This window comes from Dendropsophus ebraccatus, chromosome 1, assembly GCF_027789765.1.
Source record: "Dendropsophus ebraccatus isolate aDenEbr1 chromosome 1, aDenEbr1.pat, whole genome shotgun sequence".
Lineage (NCBI taxonomy): Eukaryota > Metazoa > Chordata > Amphibia > Anura > Hylidae > Dendropsophus > Dendropsophus ebraccatus.
The window spans coordinates 58,332,091-58,353,946 of NC_091454.1; the positions used below are offsets into that span (position 1 = coordinate 58,332,091).

The window sequence follows — 21,856 nt, forward strand, 5'->3', positions numbered from 1 at the left end:
AATAATTGTAGCATGAAAGAAAACAAATACAGATCATTAGCCAATTAGACATACATATACAATATGCAACACATTCAAACAGTGTACCATAGGTGAGATCTAGCCTCAACCATGTTAATCCAATTTTTTTTTTTTTTATTTATCTTGGGGGCGGGGGGGGGGGGGGGGTCTCAGTTTTGAATGTAGTGTCCTTTTCATGGTTCTAAAATGTAAGTTACATCTACAATTATGAGTGAAATGAAAAAGAAGAATATTATTGTTTAACTTTATGATTAAAGTGCAGGTGTGTGATAAACAAATAGACAGTAACACAAGGGTTGCCAACTGGTTTTATAAATTAGGATTAAAGAAGTGTGGATCATTTTCATAGACTTAAGATGAAAATGAGGATGACTTTGTCCAGTAACAGTGACGTCTAAGTCAACATCCCCCAAGCTATTTCTTCACCATATAAATGAAGTGGCTTCCTTCAGTGTAACTTATTTGTGGTTGGTACCTTAAGGAGAAACCTTAAAAATACCAATTACTGCAACTATGAAGATCGCCATCTTCTTCCTGCTTGTGGGTTTAAGCAGCTGCTTTGGTGAGATATTTCTCTTATTTTACATTGTCTATTTGAATATGACATAAGTCATTACTATTACTATTGTATGGGTATGAGACCGTAATGATATAATCATTTTTTTTATTTTATTTTTTTCCAGTCTCTGCAGTTAGTATATCTGGAAATGTTAGTGGAGACTCCGAATCATGCCCTGGAAAAATCACAGTAAGAACATTTTTCTCTACTTTAACTTTTTTTTGTAAGTTGTTACTGTAAAATGTCAAGATCTTGAAACAGGATGTAAAGTGTTCCAAATTTGAACTGTGTTTCTGTTTTACAAATTACAAAGCAAACTGAAAAACAATAAAGGGTAGCGAAATATACAATTTATTTATTTAGGTACCAAATATAAATTGCTTACAGGGACAATTTAGAAATGCTGTAGTAAGGTATCATTAAGGTCACAACTACAGTCTGAAATATTTTTTGTGTTCCTCATTCAGTAAAAGTAGCCACAAACACATGGAACATTGGCAAAAAAAAAAAAATAAATAGTCATGACTCTGTACTTTTCAACACCAAAGCCAAGATAATCTACACAACATCTAAAGGACCATGTCAAGTGAGTCCATCTTTAGGAGGGGAAAAAAAACAATATAGGCAAACCTTATAAGGCTATCCTCACACACGGTATAGCCATGGGTCGTTTGGTCAGTTTTTTATCAACCAAAACCAGGAGTGGTCTAAAAACACAGAAGCTGTGCAAATCTTTCCGTTATGATTTTGCTCTGTCAGTTTAACTCCTGAAAAAAAAAAAGACTGAATAAAAGACTGATGGAAATATTATGTGTGAATATGGCCTAAAGCTGAAGGGTAAAGATTACTTCTCTATCATATGTTATACATAAAGTGTATGCATATCTTTTTTTCAGCTGTCTCAAGGTCAAATTTTGGTTACAATGTGCATTATGCTTATTCAGAAATATGAACAAATGAAGGTAATATAAGTTCTGCTTTTTATTATTTAACAAGTTTTATTGTATATTAATTATACATTAGATGTAATTGCGACTCAAATTAAGTACTGTATATCATCCATCTAAATCACTATATATATATATATAAGTGGATGCCTTTATACAAAATTGAATAAATTCTGGTAATAAAATTAATATAGTTGAAACCTTTCTCTGATGTTCTTCACATTCCATCTAGCTTTTGCACCTATATTGTATTTTTTATTTAAAACTCCTTATATTTTGTTTCTCAATATTCTAGGTAAAAGGCATGCAGAATACACTTGAAAGGACATGTCTTGTAAATACTGCCTTCTCAATAATGGTAAAGTGAACTTTTACATGTATCATTATTGTAATGCGTTAAAAAACACCAAAAGTGCATTTACTCTTCTAGCAATTACAGTGATATTAAAGAAGTCTAAAAAAATTTTGTATGTGTTTTTAAATGCATTTTTTCAAATCCATAATTAATATATTATAAAAATATTATATATAACTCCTTAAAGGAAAAGGAAATCAGTAGATTAGACAAATATAACCTGCTGATGTGTCCCTTTTGTGCCGAGAGCGCTGCGGATGAAGGTATTTCTGTTACCCTCAACCTGGATGCTGTTCCTGTGGTGTTAGTAGTTAGATCATTATGCTAGTCGGGCTGTTTGGCGCACTGGGGAGTCACTGTCGTATTTTTTTTTTTTTTTTTTGCAGAAATCAATAGTCCAGGCGATTTTAAGAAACTTTGTAATTGGGTTTATTAGCCAAATCTGCCATTATCTGCATGTAAAAAGCCTTTTCCCAGGTCCCCCCCTCCTTCCTCTTTTTCATCCACTCCAAAAAATCTGAAAATTGTGACTTGTTGCAGGAGACGTCCCCTGTCTGCTCTATAGAGAGGGGAGGGGGGAGGAGGAAGGAGGGAGTTAGCCGGCAGCAGAAAGCAGATAACAGAGGATTACAGGCATGGAGCTGGGTGACAGCTGTAATCTGAGCTCAGACGGGTCACTGGTGACTGTCACAGGAGATATCCCGTGAGGGATTTGTAGATTAACTCTTTGTTGTCCTGTTTTGGTCTTTTCTTTAGCTCTCTCCATAGGAGAACAATGAAGACAGGGGGGAGAGCTTCAAACTGCTTTTTCATGATAAAAATGCATTTTTCGGATAATAAACCCAATTACAAAGTTTCTTAAAATCGCCTGGACTATTGATTTCTGCAAAAAAAAATTCACGACAGTGACACTTTAAGCAGTCTCTTTCACAGTATTATTTTAAAAACTATAATCGATTTATTATTTCCAGCTTTTCTCTCTCAGGCTGCAATGGTCATAACATTGTATTCCATGTACTCACATAGGGGGACATTTATTGCGCCAGACTTATTTTCTGCGCCAGACTTAAAAATGTCCCTGCAGCTCCGACAGTACGGAGATTTATGTAGAGACGCGCTGCCTCTAAATAAATCCTGTGCACACCAGTGCACGTGCCAGAAAGCCTACACCAGCTCAGAGCTGGAGTAGGTTTCCTGACTATTTAATTGCGAATAAAATGATGAATAGAGCGGACTCTGAGTCCGTGACCCCCGTTCCGCCTCCTTCACATCCCCTCCTCCCCTTCTTATTTGCAGAACGTCCATTTATGAATACATTTATTCGCATCTGGCCCCTTTCCGCCAAAAAATACAGATTATTTGCTTAATGAATGTCCCCCATAGACTTGAGGGATGTGGATGAGGGCAGAGACATTTAAGAAAAGATATGAGATCTTGGTGACTAAATGTGCCTATATACATTAAGCAAAACTTGACCTATCCTGATCTTATGTCTTTGAGGCTATCCTTATTCCCCACGGATAGAAAGAAAGGCATGTTCAGTACTAACAAGATATAGGAGATGAGCAAACATTTCAAAGTTTAGTTCAGCAGGTTTGACAAGCTTTGAAGAAAAGTTTGGTTTCATCTAAAAACTAACCTTAAACGAACCACCCAGTTTAGCAAGTTTGCTCATTAAAGGACAAGTGCCATGAAAAACTTTTTCCCAGTAATTGAAGCACATTACAAAGTTATATAACTCTGTAATGTGCTTCAATCACCTATCTGCCTCCCTTCCCTGTCTTTTCCCCCCTCAACCCCCCAGCAGGAAGTGTCCTAACTCACACAGACCTGATTACTGTCGTCACCGTCACCAGGCAGCTCTTTCTTTTGAGGATGAGTCATCAGCAGGAGGGCTGCTCTAGTTCCTGTTACACCAGCCTCCCCCTCCCCTGCCTTGTCAGGTGACTCAGCTCGCTCAGCTCCCATTGGCTGAACAACTACAAGCCATCTGAGTCCATGTCACTTGCTTATCTTCCCTAGTGACATGGCTCCTTCACTTACTGAGTCCACTTGGCAGCAGGAGAGAGTATGAGGGGAGGGGGGGCTGCCTATGTGCTGGGAGTCAGTCGGAGAGAAGATAAGCAAGTGACATGACTCAGATGGCTTGCTGTTGTTCAGCCAATCAGAGCTGAGCAAGCTGAGTTACCTGACAAGGCAGGGGAGGGGGAGGCTGGTGTAACAGGAGCTAGAGCAGCCCTCCTGCTGATGACTCATCGTCACAAGAAGAAGCCAGGAGAAGAGCTTGGTGATGACAGCAATTAGGTATCTGTGAGTTTCTTACACTTCCTGCTGGGGGGTTGAGGGGGGTAAAGACAGGGAAAGGAGGCAGATAGGTGATTGAAGCATATTACTGTCACGGCCGCGGCGGCGTCCCGTGCTCCGGGCCGCCGCCGCGACCTCCCTCTGAGCCATGCAGCAGCCGGTGTCCATAGGCAGGGACCCGGCGCTGCTGTTTCTTCAGCCCCGGCGGGCGCCTCACCTCTCCACGCTCCCGTCCGTCGCTGTGCCGGCCGGCGCGCGCGTCCCCGCCTCCTCGGGCGCGCGCGCGCCGGCTGTCCCAGGTTTAAAGGGGCAGTGCGCTCCTAATTGGTCCATGCACACAATCACTCCCTATAAGTTCCAGCCCTGCCCCACTACAGGTGTTGGAGCCTCTACATGCTTCCCATAGCGTTTGGCCCAGCTCCCTGTTGTTCCTGATTCCTAGTCCTTGTTCCTGATTCCTAGTCCTTGTTCCTGATTCCTGTCCGATACCTGGCCCCCAGTCCCAGTTCCTGGTCCCTGCTCTCCTGTGTTCAGCCAGTTGCCTGCGGTTACGCATATTAACCTCTGCCAGCACCATCTTACGTCTGCTGCTCCTGCTACACCTCGTCTGCCGTCACTAGCAACCAAGCCAGGGGTAGCGACCTGGGGGTCGCCTGCCGCAGCAAGTCCATCCCGCCTTGCGGCGGGCTCTGGTGAAAACCAGCGGCCCCTTAGACTCCGCTCCCTGGTGAGGTTAGTGCCATCGCTGGTGACGGTCCAGTGGATCCACTACTCCAGGTGTTACAGTAGGCTCCAACCATGGATCCCGGCGAGGTGCCTGATATCCGCGAAGTGGCCCGAGTGGTCGCCCTACAGGCTCAACAGATCCAGCAACAGTCACAGCTGATCCAACAACTGACTGCAGCCGTACAGCAGCATACCACAGCTCAGCAGTCATCACCTCCTGCAGCCTCTGCTAAACTACGTCTGGCTCTCCCAAGCAAATATGGAGGCGACCCCCCACGATGCGGATTCCGAATGCCTTCCACGTCTCCCTCTTAAAGCCAGTGGTCCTCAACCGGTTCTCCGATAAGTCTTCCTTCTCTGCCCCACAAGCCGTCTCTGACGACGTCTACATTGTCAAAGACATTCTGGCCATGAAAACTGTCAGAGGGAGACGGTTCTTCCTGGTGGACTGGAAGGGATTTGGTCCTGAGGAGAGGTCCTGGGAACCCGAGGCTAACATCCTGGACCAAGATCTCATCAAAAGGTTCCTACAGGCTAGAAAGAGGGGGAGGCCAAAGGGGGGGGGTACTGTCACGGCCGCGGCGGCGTCCCGTGCTCCGGGCCGCCGCCGCGACCTCCCTCTGAGCCATGCAGCAGCCGGTGTCCATAGGCAGGGACCCGGCGCTGCTGTTTCTTCAGCCCCGGCGGGCGCCTCACCTCTCCACGCTCCCGTCCGTCGCTGTGCCGGCCGGCGCGCGCGCCCCCGCCTCCTCGGGCGCGCGCGCGCCGGCTGTCCCAGGTTTAAAGGGGCAGTGCGCTCCTAATTGGTCCATGCACACAATCACTCCCTATAAGTTCCAGCCCTGCCCCACTACAGGTGTTGGAGCCTCTACATGCTTCCCATAGCGTTTGGCCCAGCTCCCTGTTGTTCCTGATTCCTAGTCCTTGTTCCTGATTCCTAGTCCTTGTTCCTGATTCCTGTCCGATACCTGGCCCCCAGTCCCAGTTCCTGGTCCCTGCTCTCCTGTGTTCAGCCAGTTGCCTGCGGTTACGCATATTAACCTCTGCCAGCACCATCTTACGTCTGCTGCTCCTGCTACACCTCGTCTGCCGTCACTAGCAACCAAGCCAGGGGTAGCGACCTGGGGGTCGCCTGCCGCAGCAAGTCCATCCCGCCTTGCGGCGGGCTCTGGTGAAAACCAGCGGCCCCTTAGACTCCGCTCCCTGGTGAGGTTAGTGCCATCGCTGGTGACGGTCCAGTGGATCCACTACTCCAGGTGTTACAATTACAGAGTTATATAACTTTGTAATGTGCTTCAATTACTGAGAAAAAGTTTTTCATGGCAATTGTCCTTTAATACTTACCTGTCTGTGCTTCCCTAAAAAATAGACTGACAGCCCTGAACGGGATGTCACTCTCATCTCAGGAGTGACAGCTTACTCAACCAATCACTGACTGAGACGGAACCACACCAATGATTCCCTGATTGGGCTGTTACTTAGTTGAAGCTGATTATGATAATAACATGTAGGCTCTTATACTATACACACTACTAGGAATATATTACTATATGTTTGAATCATTCTCTAATATTATTTTTCCTTAATTGTAGAAACTGTTGGCTAACTACAAACAATGCAATATCAACATTCTTCTTCCTGGCCTGGTATAGTATTGTTTATTACTTTACTGTCATACAATTTGTGGTATGAGACAGATTTCTGAAGAATGTAGGTGTTATATGAATAAATATCATTGCTTCTAGCCTCTATTGCTCAGAAAACCAACTTTCAAATGTTCTTTTAAGAAGAAAATCTCCTATAAAGAAATAATAAAATAATTTTCACACAACAATTTTTAACAGTCGTTTGGAGTATCAAATAACAGCCGTTGTTTAACATACCTTGGCATTAGGGATGGTCCGAATCTGCCGAGGTTCGGGTTCGTATGATTCGGCATCAGATTCCCGCTGTCTGCCCGCTCCGGCTTTTTTTTTTTTTTTTTGCACCCTTGGAAACATTTACATTCCAAACTATGTGCCGAATTACAGCTAAGTTCCCACAATGTCTTTTTTATCATTTTTTTGGGGGCTAAATAGACATTGTGGGAACATAGCCTACAATTTTTGACACATAAAGGGCCTAAATGCTTTGTCATGAGTTGTCATGGCCACAGTGAGCTTAATGAAGCCCTTTAAGTTTAATAGAGCAAGACCTAATAGGAAGCCTTTTAACATTTATGGTGATGTTATTATTATTATTATTATTATTATTATTATTATTAATAAGTGTTATATGAGAGATCAGAGAATTAGTCATGCTGTACTGGGATTTAAAATAAAGTTAACAACATTTTTAAGACAGATCACCTTCTCTCCTTTACAAAGTTTGTAAAGAATAATAAAAAAAATTTGGGGGAATTTGACAGCAGCAATTCAAATTCCAAACTACTGAGATTGTAAAGTTTTTAGGAACAACAAAACACAGCGATCGCTGAGCTCAGGAAGACCAGCAACAAAAAAATCAAATGGATTACTCACAGAAGAGTCTCCACTGATGCATTGCCCCCTATAAATTTAAATATGCAAAAGAAGGGTCCGTGGAGTCTCAGTTACGAGTCTCAAAACACGGGAATAGCCAGATATCCCTCCAGGGGAGGAAAGCCTATTGCCAAGGGGGTGCCTCCCCCAAGAGACACCAGGTAACCTGGTGATTGACACAGCAAAACTATTGGCTCCCCACTGTGTCAATCTCTCTTGTAGCCACAGGCAGCAGTGTACCTTAAGCCACAGGAGGTCTCTTCCTCCCCCAGTACTTTGGTGGCACAAAAGTTATGTAACTGGTGCGCTCAGAGAGTAGAAAGAGGAAGGAGACACTAGAGGGCAGAGGCGCAAGCCAGGTAAGTATGTGGTTTTTGTGTGTGTGTGTGTGTGTGTGTGTTCTGTTTTCGCACAGGGGAAGAAGGGAGAGGAAGAAGATGCCAGAGGACAGAGGTGCAAGCCAGGTGAGTATATGCTTTTTGTGTGTGTGTGTGTGTGTGTTTTGTTTTCACACAGGGGGTGTGCAACCTGGGTATAGGGGATATGCCTAATATGGGCTTGCTAACTAACAAGATATATACCAAACATGGGGAACGCTGTCTACTTGGGGGGGTGGGGTGAATTACCTACTACTTTAGGGGGAACTCTATCCTTTTGTGGGGAGGGGAGCTAGCTGCTGGGGACATGCCTACTGGGGAGGAGGTTGCTATTATCTACATAAGGTATACTACATATGAGCTTGCTATTGGGGAGTTACCTACAAGGGATGCCTCCCTATCACTATATCCACTATATTTAAATTGCTATGTTACATTAGCTTTTAGACTAAGGTAACAACGTTTCTGTGTTAAGCTTTTGGTTTGCCCAACTTTGCTTTAACATTGTTGAGCAATCTTTTCATTCTGCTCAGCCATGGCTGAGGCTTAGAAGAAACATTGGCTTAAACTAGGGATTTGCAAATTTACAGTATTAACAAAGCAAAGTGCTTTGCAAGGCTCGGCCATTGGCTTGTCAGCCGGCTTCCTTTGAACTCTGTGCAGCTCTATGCCACTCTGCTCTGGGGTCCTGGGAAACTTCTTATTCTTTACTGAAAGCATTTTTCTACATCCTGGAAGCACCTCCAAATATATGAAAGGTATCATGTGTCTCCCTGACCTAATAGCTATCTAATAATCAGCAGTTTGGAATGTGATTTACAGTTGACGGGTTTCCATTAAAATATAAAAAAGGATATGTATTAACACGTCCATAACAAATTTAAATATATCATAGAAATTTAAATACACCATGTTTTTAACACATGTAAAAACATGGTGTAAATGTTATGTATAAAGAAGGAAACATTGCCAATGACAGGAATGCAGTTTTTTTGTTCACCCTGCAAAATTGCAGTGTTTTAAAGGACAATCCACATGCTTACAGGGTTTAAATTTAATGTGTTTTTATTATGTTTTATAGTTGGATGGTCTGGATTATGACGTTCAGAGTAAACGAATCATCAGTCAAGCTTTTCTGGTAATGTGGTTCTCCACCCTAATTTCTTTATACAATATCTGTATCATAATAAAGCTAGCAATAGTTAGAGGAGAACTATCAGCAGTTTAGACAAATATAACCTACTGATATCTTTCTACTGCACAGGACATGCCGAGAAGGAAGGTATGTGTCTTACCTTCCTCCTCTGTGCCGTTCCAGTGCAGTTAGTCTTTTCTTCACTGGTCGGTTGAGACCATTAGGAGCGCTGGGTCACCCATTATGAGCACTGCCCGTCCCCATAGCACCCATCAAGCCCAGATGTCCCGCTTCATTCATTATCAGTAGAAAGGGGCGTGCTGTCCAGTGGTGGATTGGTGCTATGGGGGCAGTGTTTCTAATGGGTGCCCTGGTGCTCCTAACAGTCTCACCGGACAATAGAGGAAAAGAATAACTGCACCAGAACAGCGCCAAGGAGGAAGGTAAGAGACATAACTTCCTCCTCTGTGTCTCCTGTGCAATAGGGATATATCAGCAGGTAGATTCCCCTTAAAACTGACAAACACATGGTATTTCTGTCAGTCTTTTAGTCCCTTTTTTTTTTCCTAACAAAATCAGCGGTGAAACTGAAAGGGCAAAATTAAAAAGGAAAAAAGACCAAAACACTGATGGAAATATTATGTGTGAACCTAGCCATACACTGATACTATCTATTTGATGAAAAAAAGACTAGTTGTTAGGCAAAGTATCCTCAGCAATTAGACTGTCAGAAATCTGATTCTAAATGAATGATTTAATTTAGTGGTATTTTATCATCCTAGCATTATAAACAAAGTTGTATTCAAGAAATTTTATGTTGTGAATGTTTCCTTTAATAGCTGGTTTTAGATACCAATCCCTATGGGGGAGATTTATCAACCTGGTGTAAAGAAGAATTGTCTTAGTTGCCCCTAGCAACCAATCAGATTCCACCTTTCATTTTTCAAAGCATCTGTGAGGAATAAAAAGTGGAATCTGATCGGTTGCTAGGGGAAACTAAAACAATTCTACTGTACACCAGTTTGATAAATCTCCCCCTATGCCTGTAAGGTTACAAACACACTTTGTGGGTCTGCAGCGAGTCCCCATACTGCGTTTTTGCAGCGAGACTCGCTGCAGATCCCGGCCCTATACTTTTAATGGCAGACAAACACGCAGCAGGGATGTACATCCCTGCTGCGAGTTTGTCTGCAGCCCACCCCATTAACCCCCCGGCCGCCGGAGCTGATACATCATCTGATCCCGGCTCCGGCGGTTCCCGATGTCTTCAGCAAGCCGGAGCGGGAACCAGCTGAAGTATATGCTCCAGCCAGCCGCCCGCAGCCCCGTCCGCCCGATCGCACGCCCCCCCGCAGCACCGATCGCCTGCACCCCCCCCCCCCCGCAGCACCGATCACTCGCACGCCCCCCCTGCAGCCCCAGCCGCCCGATCGCCCCCCCCCCGATCGGTGCTGCCCGGGGGGCGATCGAGCGGCCGGGGCTGCGATTGGGTTGGGGCGTGCGATCGGTGCTGCGGGGGTGTGTGCGATCGGTGCTGCGGGGGGGCGATCGGGCGGCCGGGGCTGCGGGGGGGGCGATTGGGGGGGGCGTGCGATCGGTGCTGCGGGGGGCGTGCGATCGGCCGGGGCTGCGGGCGGCTGGCTGGAGCATATACTTCACCTGGTCCCTGCTCCGGCTTGCTGAAGACATCGGGAACCGCCGGAGACGGGATCAGGTGAAGTATCAGCTCCCGCGGCCGGGGGGTTAATGGGGTGGGCTGCAAACAAACTCGCAGCAGCGATGTACATCCCTGCTGCGTGTTTGTCTGCCATTAAAAGTATAGGGCCGGGACCTGCAGCGAGTCTCGCTGCAAAAACAAAGCATGGAGACTCGCTGCAGACCCGCCAAGTGTGTTTGTAATCTAAATCTATATCATAAAAATCAAAGTCTGTCTGTCCTTCTGTCTGTCTGTCCTCTATAGACTTCCAAACGCCTGAACCGTTTGACCCCAAATTTGGCACACAGATACATTGGGTGCCCGGGAAGGTCATTGCGAAGGTCCCGTCCCCGCTAGATGTACAGGAGGTGAGGGGGAGGGGAAAGAGAGGCGCCCCATAGAGATGAATGGGAAAATCTCCTCACTGCAAACACAGGTCATATAATTAGCTGCAGCAGACACGGCAGTTGGAGCTTTAGCAACCAATAGGATTACTGCTTTCATTTTCACAGGGAGCAATGGTTGCTAGGGAAGCTGCCTCACAACATCCACAGTAATAACTGGTAGACCCCCTACTCCATCTATACAGTACATATATATACAGGACCCCCTACGCCAACTATACATTACATGTATATACAGGGCACTACAGGTATACCAAACTGTGACTGGGTAACACTGCCACACCAGACCTTACCAATACCGCCATACTGTGACTGGATAACACTGTCATACCAGACCTTACCAATACCGCCATATTGTGACTGGATAACACCTCCATACCAGACCTGACCAATACCGCCATACTGTGACTGGATAACACCATCATATCAGACCTGACCAATACCACCATACTGTGCTGGATAACACTGTCATACCAGACCTGACCAATACCACCATACTGTGCTGGATAACACCGCCATACCAGACCTGGCCAATACCGCCATACTGTGCTGGATAACACTGTCATACCAGACCTGACCAATACCACCATACTGTGCTGGATAACACCGCCATACCAGACCTGACCAATACCACCATACTGTGACTGGATAACACCGCTATACCAGACCTGACCAATACCACCATAATGTGACTGGATAACACCTCCATACCAGACCTGACCAATACTGCCATACTGTGACTGGGTAACACTGCCACACCAGACCTGACCAATACCGCCATACTGTGACTGGATGACACTGTCATACCAGACCTGACCAATACCGCCATACTGTGACTGGGTAACACCGCCATACCAGACCTGACCAATACCACCATACTGTGACTGGATAACACTGCCACACCAGACCTGACCAATACCGCCATACTGTGACTGGATAACACCTCCATACCAGACCTGACCAATACCGCCATACTGTGACTGGAAAACACCGCCATACCAGACCTGACCAATACCGCCATACTGTGACTGGATAACACTGCCATACCAGACCTGACCAATACCGCCATACTGTGACTGGGTAACACCGCCATACCAGACCTGACCAATACCGCCATACTGTGACTGGATAACACTGCCACACCAGACCTGACCAATACCGCCGTACTGTGACTGGATAACTCTGTCATACCAGACCAGACCAATACCGCCATACTGTGACTGGATAACACTGTAATATAAGACCTGACCAATACCGCCATACTGTGAATGGATAACACCGCCACACCAGACCTGACCAATACCGCTATACTGTGCTGGATAACACTGTCATACCAGACCTGACCAATACCGCCATACTGTGACTGGATAACACCATCATATCAGACCTTACCAATACTGCCATACTGTGACTGGATAACACCGCTATACCAGACCTGACCAATACCACTATACCGTGACTGGATAACACCGCCACACCAGACCTGATCAATACCGCCATACTGTGACTGGATAACACCGCCATACCAGACATGACCAATACCGACACACTGTGACTGAATAACACTGCCATACGGGTAAATACAACCCTGCAGGTATACAGAACACTACAGGTATACAGGACCCCAAAACTATACACTACAGGTGCACGGGACCTCCACAAAACTATATACTACAGGTATACAGGACCCCTAATTTTATACTATAGGTATACAGGACCTCAAAACTATATACTACAGGTATACAGGACCTTCACCAACTATATACTTCCGGTATACAGGACCCCAAACTATACACTACAGGTATACAGGACCCCAAAACTATACACTACAGGTATACAGGAACTCCACCAAATATATACTACAGGTATATAGGACCCCAAACTATACACTACAGGTATACAGGACCTCAAAACTATACACTACAGCTATACAGGACCTACACCAACTCTATAATACAGGTATACAGCACCTTCACCAACTCTATACTACAAGTATACAGGACCCCAAATATACTACAGGTATACAGGAACTCCACCAGCTATATACTACAAGTATACAGGACCCCAAATATACTACAGGTAAACAAGAACTCCACCAGCTATATACTACAGGTATATAGGACCCCAAACTATTTACTACAGGTATACAGGACCCCCGAACTATATACTACAGGTATACAAGACCTCCACCAATTATACACTAGAGGTATCCAGGACCCTCAAACTATAAACTACAGGTATACAAGACCTCCACCAACTATACATTACAGGTATACAGCACCAACTATATACTACAGGTATACAGGACCCCCGAACTATACAGTACAGGTATACAGGACCTTCACCAACTGTACACTGCAGGTATACAGGACCTCCCTCAACTATACACTACAGGTATACAGCCCCCTCCCCAAATACACACTACAGGTATACAGGACCCCCCCCCAACTATCCAACTATACACTATAGGTATACAGCCCCCCCAACTATGCACTACAGATACGCGAGACCCCTAAAAACTATACATTGTGGGTATACATAACCCCTCCAACTATGCACTACAGGTATACACTAATTCCACTGATTAACTCAGATGAAACAATACCTTTAGCTTGGCCTCCTGGGCACCTTAGAATCTAATTAACACACTGACACTTTATACCACAGGCAGCGCTGGGTACATTTTCTAGTATACAATAAGTTTATAAATCACATGGTGATCTTTACTGCTATCTTATAAGTTAAATCCACCACAGTGCTAATAAGAATTAAAGTCCTTGAGTCACTTTTGCTTTACAAGTGCTTAAAAATGTGTATTTATTTAGACAAAGTCAGTTTATCTCTACAGATCATAAATATTTTGCCTGACGTTTCGGTGAATCACACACCTTTGTCAAGGAATCTGTTTGTTGAATGTGAAAGGATAAAAGACTCAAGGGAAGACATGTATGAGAAGGCGAATATGAATTTTTTTGGAGCAAATGGGGCAGATTGGCGTAAAAATATTTGCAAAGGGTATTATTGTGAATATTTTGTTAGCATCTGCCCCATCTGCGCCACCTTTGCCAGTGGGGCGGAGAGAGGGGTGCGGCAGCATGCAGAGGGGGTGCGGCCTCTGCATGCGCTGCATTTATCATTTTTTCGGTGGAAAAATGACACTGAAACCTACGCCAGCTCTGAGCTGGTGTAGGTTTCAAAATCTTCGCACGGAGCACGTCCGGGCAATGCGCCTCTACATAAATCCCCTGATATCCGGAGCTGCAGGGATATTTGTACGCCCAGCGTAAAAAACGCTGGACTTCATAAATGTCCCCCAAGCTAAACCTTCCACCTAGCTAAACCTTCAAAGAGTGTGATCCATCACCTCCTATATTATATCTTTACTGCTAAATTATGTGTATTTCATGTGGTATACTAATAATATTTTTGTATTTATTACAGAGGGATAGCCCTGAGCTAGCAGCGACATTAAGTGTAGATTTCAATGTATTCATTCGGCTCATATGTTCTATCACGGTAATTTTTAATTATTTTTCTTAATTCTTTTTTATTTAGTATTAAACATGAGAAATTAATTTATTGAAATATAGACTTACATGATCTATAATACAAAGCTGTTAGAATTGTTAAATTCCATATAATTATCACTGAATATACACTCCGGATGTGATCAAACAAGTGGATTTATTGCTACCAAAGGTGTGACGTTTCGATCATACAATCAGAGCTTTCTCAAGCAGGCAAATACATGTGTTCACTTCAACCTTATATACAACAGTGTTTCACTATCATTGGTTAAAGCGTAACTATAATTTCAGTAGCCAAAAAATGCCAAAATAAAAAGCCCATGTGTTACCCTTTAAAAAGAGCCCTAAACTGCGTTTACAGTGTGTGCGCTTGCTGAGATATCCCCAGTTGTTTGGCTCAGAAGAATAAATTAATTTTTCTCCTGGCTGAGAGAATGTGGGCGTGGCCTATCCCTCATCTCCCTCGCTGGGTCCCTCCATTTACTGACCAGCACCTTAGCAGATGTATCACACATAGCAGGATCAGATAGAGCCCCAGCATACAGTATCACAATGTAAGATTAGATACAGAGCCCCAGCCGATGGTATCACACACAGTGGGATTAGATACAGTCATCTGCTCTCATTACACTGTAGGATAATGTCAGCTCCAGCTCTTCCCCTGCGCTGCTCCTCACACACAACACCCTCAGCTCTGCTTAGTCACCTCTGTGAGGGAAGGGGGGAGAACGTGCTGCTAGAAGGGGAGGGGGGAGGAGGGTTTGTTTATGTGTGTGTCAGGGCTGTTATCTGATGCTGCTGTCAGAGTCTGTACACTAAGTACGGATCTCCAGGGAGGGGGCGTGTCCAGCAGGAATGCAGAAATAACTCAGAGCCAGATAGAGCTCTGAGGGGACTTTTGGCTTTATGTATTTAAAAAACTGTTCATTTTAGGTTATTAATGTATATTGCAAAAAGTTTTATCATGACCTAAGCTAACTGAAACTGAATGGTCAAAATATTTTATAGTTGCGCTTTAATCATTATCACATGATCAAGTGCATTTTCAAAACACAGTAAAAAAAAAGGACAAAAAACTATATTCTAAAGTTAAAGGTGATCTCAGACCCAGAACGGAATATATCGTTTCATATAACATAGTGTGCAAGTAATCATGTATTTGCCTGCTTGCGAAAGCTCTGATTGTATGAGAGAAACGTCGCACCTTTGGGAGCAATAAATCCACTTGTTTGATCACATCCGGATTGCTGCGATGATATACCTTTTATATACAAGTTTCCATGGTTGGTTCCACAGTGGAAATCGCTGGCACCTACTCCCAAGTACACACGAGTGCTGCACCTGCTATACATTTTCTAGATAGATAGATGAGAAAGAGAGAGAGAAGACTCAGATGCAGAAGAAATAAACTTTTTTTTTTACTTGATTCTGTAGTGATTCTGCTTTTGTACCTATATAGATAGATAGAGGTCAGATAGATTAGTGAGTTACAGGGCTTCTCAAACCTTTCTACTGGCCCTCACCAAGCAGACAAAGGAGCTGTCTAGGCCTCATCATCACGGGTAGAGGTCTATGCTAAAATTAAAATAAAAAAATGTATTTCCTTAATTTACCTTTAATTTGTGTCCTGAATTCTGTATTACATTACAAAAGGTGCAAATTGCTGTAAGAATAGAAAAAAATTTTTATATTATAATATGTGTTTTTCTTTTCTGTATTCCAGGATAAGCTTATTGATGCTGATGGCCTTGATTTTGGCAAAATGCTAACTAAAACACTTCCTAATATGGTAATTGCACTTTTACATTGCATATCCCCCTCCTGCTGCACACACTCCTCCTTCTCATTTATTGTGGGGCAGATTGTACTTTTTGTCCCCTTGGATTTTAGCATGTTATGTTCCGTGAACCCCCAAAAATATTTGTTGGGTCAAATTGTGCAATGTATTGTATAAATGACAGATTATCTTTATTGTTTCAATGACAACAAACCTATACAGATTTGTATGTTACTGCTTAAGGCCCGTTCCCACTGAGCAAAACTAGCGGAATTCTGCAGCGGAATTGTCCGCCGCGGAATGCCGTTAGCCTCCCGCTCATAATAGGAGTCTATGGGAGGCGCGCTCTCCTGCCCTGTCCGGGCTGAAGAATGAACATGTTCATTCTTCAGCGCGGACAGAGCAGGAGCGTGCACCTCCCATAGACTCCCATTATGAGCGGGAGGCTAACGGCCTTCCGCGGCGGAATTCCGCTAGTTTTGCTCAGTGGGAACGGGGCCTAAAGGTGGCAATCACACAGTGCAATTTCTGAACCAAAATTAACCCCTTAAGGACAATTTTTTGTTTTTGTGCTTTTCCTTTTTCCTCCTCATGTTTAAGAAGTCATAGCGCTTGCATTTTTTAACCTACAGACCCCATAAGCCCATATTTTTTGTGAAACCATTTGTAATTTGCAATGATAGACATAATTTACCCATAAAATGTGCAGCGAAATCTTTGAAAATTATTTGTGCGGTGAAATTGGGAGAGAAAAAGCTACTTGTTTTGATTTCAAGGGGTTTACAATGATTACAATAATACACAACTTAAATAACTTTTATTTTATTTGACTACTTATAAAAAATTAAAACCTGTTAAAAAAAAAGAAAACTAAGGGGGAGATTTATGTAACCGGTGTAAAGTAAAATTGTCTTAGTTGCCCGTAGCAACCAATCAGATTCCACCTTTCATTTTTCAAAGAATCTGTGAGGAATGAAAGGTATAATCTGACTGGTTGCTAGGGGCAACTAAGACAATTCTAATTTACACCAGTTTGATAAATCTCCTCCAAATTTGTTTAAAATTGCTCTATTACCATCCTTATAACGCTTCTATTTTTTGGTCTATGGGTCTTTCTATTGTTAACTTGCTTGCGTATATGCAACTTTTTGATCACTTTTTATTACAATTTTTCCGGATTTGATGCAACTAAAAATTGTCAATTTTGCACTTTGGCGGGTTTCGATCTTACGACATTTACCGGCAGATAGCAGCCAGGAGTGGTGCTGCTTAGAGTGGGGTCATGGCACAACTTCTTTTTAAAGCCCCCTAGGGGCACCGTCATGTACCAGTTGCGTCATGTGTCGTCAAGATGTTAAGAGTGGATTGAAAAGGAATGGAAAATATAAAGGGAAGGACTTCTAATTCCCCTTCCTGCTGGATCCCCGTCTAGCCTTGGCTCATATACTAAAAAGGTGGTGGGGGGTTTGTTTTGTTTTCTTCTTTTTTTATATTGCAGTGTGTGACAGCAGTCTAAAACAAAGAAAGAACTTTGCATCACCATTCTCTGAGCCTTGTAAATATTGTGGACAAAGATGTGTGAGGCGCATTTCTTGTATGCTCATCTGTAGTTTTTATCAGTACTATTTTATGTTAGAGGGGACTTTTGATCACTTTTATTGAATGTAATGTGACCAAAAAAAAAACCCACAATGCTGAAATTTGGTATCTTTTCCATTTATGGCATGTTACAAACTACCAGCAAACAGCAATAGCATAAGTTTCTGGAGGACAGAATATAATTGGAACAACTGATAGTAGATTTGATTGATAAAGAAGGTAGCACAGTATACAGGCTATCTTTTTAACAGAGACATTGCTAGCGTCCTAAAAATAAATCAAGACTACCCTGTGTGTTCCATTTTCTTCACTAGACCCTCAGTTGGGCCAGGACTAATATCTTGTATAATCCATTTTTTAGGGTAAAAAATACCATTAAAAATACCAAAAAACTACAATCTTTCCATTTTCTTTTTTTTTGTCAACAGGGAGCGTATCATCGCTCTGTGTGACTTAAAATCAGCCTTATAAAAGAAATGGTGTCAATGAGATCTTAACAAGCAACAGATTAGCAAAATCAGACAGATACCATCACAATTACCATGCTCCATGGCCCCACACTAGTAAATGCACCAAAACTGAATGAAAGACAGACTCAAGCAAAGCATGCTTACTATTAGACTCCAAAAGTAAGTCTAGGCCAGTATATGCATACAAACAGTATAGACATGCACACTCACACAGTATATAGTTACAAACACACTGATACACACAAAATAGGCATGTACACACTCATACACAAACCCTGGGTGTAGTTATATACATTGGACTATCTTACACACTTAGGTCACCCTCTTTGCTTATACTTCCTCCTCCCTGTAGTCCGCTTCTCCATAGCCTCTGTCTCGTAAGTAGTCCGAGCAGGGCATTAACACAGTCCAGAAAAAAATCTACAGCCATTTAGAGCACAGCCGCAGGAACAAAGGAGAGCCCTGGGCAAAAATATTTTTAATTTCTACCTGCTCCCAGGTCTGTAAACATTCTCTCCGGGATACAGGTCCCAAATGTTTAGACCTAGAATATTTAGCCACTGATATTTAATAATATAAATTTTCTACTGTGTCAAGCTTTATTTGTGCATGAAAAAATGCTTAAGAGACATGTTACTGTTACAAATGCATATGTATATGTTTTTATTTTACAGACTGGCTTTCTCGGTCCACTTCTAAAACCAGTTACAAAAACTCTTGGCTCATTCCTTAATTTAGTTATTAGCATTGATACTGCTGATAAATTAGTGTTTTTTGTCACCGGTGTTGGTAAAGTTCTTAATGATGTAACTAGTGGCATTCTTGGTGGTGGTTCAGGTGGTAAAGGAGTTCTTAGCATTCTTGAAGGTGGTAAAGGTGGTGGGCTTGGCGGCAATATTGGAGTCAGTTCAGGTGGTGGGATTCTTGATGATGTAACTAAGGGCATTTTTGTTGGTGGTTCAGGTGGTGGACTTCTTGATGGTTCAACTAAGGGCATTCTTGGTAGTGGTGTTGATGATGTTCTTAGTGGTGTTTTTAATGGAGCACTTCTTGGTGGTGTTCTTAATGGAGGACTTCATGGTGGTGGTAAAGGTGGTAGTGGAGTTCTTAGCAGTCTTGGAGGTGGTAAAGGTGGTAGGCCTGGCGGCAATATTCCAGGCAGTTTAGGTGGTGGGATTCTTGATGGTTTAAATAAGGGCATTCTTGGTGGTGGTGTTGTTGATGATGTTCTTAGTGGTGTTCTTAATGGAGAACTTCTTGGTGGTTTTTTAGGTGGTAGTAAAGTTCTTAGCAGTCTTGGAGGCGGTTCAGATGGTGGGCTTGGTGGTAATTCAGGTGATGGCCTTGGCACCATTCTTAATGTTGTTGATGGTTTAGGTGGTGGACTTAATATTGGTGGAGGTGTTTCAGGTGGGGGTAGTGGAGCTCTTTACACTGTTCTTGGAAATGGTTCAGGTGGTGGAATTGCTAACATAGGTGCCACTGTTTCTGGAGGTGTTTCAGGTGGTGACCTTGCTAACAGCATTTTTGGAGGTGGTTTAGGTGAAGGTAGAGTTACTACCACTCTTGCAGGTGGTTCAGGTCGTGGACTTTCTAACAGCATTGTTGAAGATGGTTCAGGTGGTGGTACAGTTATTACCACTCTTAGAGGTGGATCAGGTGATGGACTTGCTAACATAGGGGCCACTGTTTCTGGAGGTGTTTCAGGTCGTGACGTTGCTAACAGCCTTGTTGGAGGTGATTCAGGTGGTGGTAGAGTTGCTACCACTGTTGGAGGTGTTTCAGGTAGTGGTACTGTTCTTTGAGGCCTTTCAGGCTGACTTCCTTATTCATCATTTGGCCTAATTACAGGTAAGGTCATTTTTTCTTTAATAATAAAGAAATACAAAAGAACAATATCAAGCAGCAATGTTATTTAGGCTCTTTCTTCTACTTCATAATTGAGGTCTAAATGCAGGCATTTTTCGCATGTACATTTGTCATTGATCACCCAGAAAAAGAGGAACACAAGATATAGATCAATACAATAGATAGATAGATAGATAGATAGTAAACAGATATGAAATATTACATATACGGTATATTCCAGAGGGCAACATTGTACCTAGTATCCCCTCAACACAGCCATAAACCATTTGTTTGCTTTCCATTGCTAACCTCTAGATATTCTGATGGCAAAACTGGACTACATTGTACTTTGCAAGAATGGTTATTCCTTTTGTTGACATAATTGTTCAAAATTTGTAAGGTCTAATGGGGTACTCCTATCTGAACTAAGATAGTTAGATATTTTTGCCAATGCATTTATTTAGCAAACTTGATGTTTGCTAACTCACAGGCATAAGAATGGCTGTACAAAAGAGCACCCCACACACACACACACACACACAATGTTTAATAATACTTGAGATGTACTAAAACATTTTATATATTCCAGGCACTTCAGTAGTTTTCTTGCCAAAGAAGAGGAAGTGAGGCAAGCAACGAGTCTATCCTCTACAATCAAGATGATCTTTTTTCTTCCACTTCTATAAAAAATTACATTGTTTTCTGTCAATGATTTTCTTTCTCTAATCTTTAAAATGAATACAATAGACAAGCATAACAACACATGACTTTGAGTGTTTATTGTAATAATTGGGGGGGGGGGGAAGACAACAAAAGGCCTGGTGCCTCGTTTGATACCTTTGGAGTAGGATAAAGACAGCAGAAATTAAGCTGCTCACCGATTTGCCCCTTGGGCTTTGTGCATATCAACCCTCATCAATTTTGGGGGTAGCAAAGTCAGTATGGTCCGCAGGACGCAGTAAAGTCATGGCCCAGGGAACCCAGGGCTGCTGAAGCTGGTTGTACAACAAAAGGGATACTCTAAGAAGGGGCTCATGTGGTAAATAGCATAAAACAAAAAAAGAAAAAACTGTTCTTCATACCAGCGCTGCCTAGAGGAATACCCACATGATCCAAAATAGTTATACAAAAAATGGTTCAAGATAGAGGAAGTTAGTAACCACACAGACTAACATAGGGGTTGTGATAGATCACTATCCCACTAGGTGTCACACTATCACAGAAACAGAACAACCCATCAATAAGATAGATAAACAAAAATGACTATGGGCATAGTTCAAGCAGTCATAATGTATTTATTTAGCATGATTGTTTAAAACATGAGACATAAAAAATGCATGAAATTCATAAACATTTTAACATTACCAGTACCACCAATCAGTACATTATAAAACAAGACAATGCAATGCAGTAATTAAAGTCTAACGAGCTAGGGAATGGGAGGTCTAATAAAGTATCTTTTATGTATGTAGACTACACAGGTTGTCCTCATTAGTCACATAGCTAGAATCCTTAAAAAAAGCTTTTGGGCACAACCTCAATAAAAGTACACAAGAGCTGTCCCTATGCACATTTCGCCGTTCAAAAGCTTC

At 42.9% G+C, this 21,856-nt stretch overlaps 1 protein-coding gene across 1 annotated transcript; it reads left to right on the top strand.

Annotated features, from left to right (window-relative positions):
• The first annotated feature begins 474 nt into the window (after positions 1 to 474).
• LOC138793159 (uncharacterized PE-PGRS family protein PE_PGRS44-like) lies at positions 475 to 21,024 on the top strand. The gene is made up of 10 exons (XM_069971521.1): positions 475 to 583; positions 705 to 769; positions 1,477 to 1,542; positions 1,823 to 1,885; positions 6,505 to 6,558; positions 8,890 to 8,946; positions 14,485 to 14,559; positions 16,294 to 16,359; positions 19,091 to 20,267; positions 20,854 to 21,024. Exons 1-9 carry the CDS (start codon positions 535 to 537, stop codon positions 20,219 to 20,221), a joined length of 1,626 nt encoding a protein of 541 aa, XP_069827622.1. The 5' UTR covers positions 475 to 534; the 3' UTR covers positions 20,222 to 20,267; positions 20,854 to 21,024.
• Positions 21,025 to 21,856: the final 832 nt, after the last annotated feature.

Excerpts from the sequence above, each read along its gene's own strand:
- LOC138793159 (XM_069971521.1), top strand. The coding sequence starts at position 535 with ATGAAGATCGCCATCTTCTTCCTGCTTGTGGGTTTAAGCAGCTGCTTT. Across the intron at positions 1,886-6,504 it reads ATACTGCCTTCTCAATAATG|AAACTGTTGGCTAACTACAA; the intron begins GTAAAGTGAACT and ends CCTTAATTGTAG. Across the intron at positions 16,360-19,090 it reads CTAAAACACTTCCTAATATG|ACTGGCTTTCTCGGTCCACT; the intron begins GTAATTGCACTT and ends TTTATTTTACAG.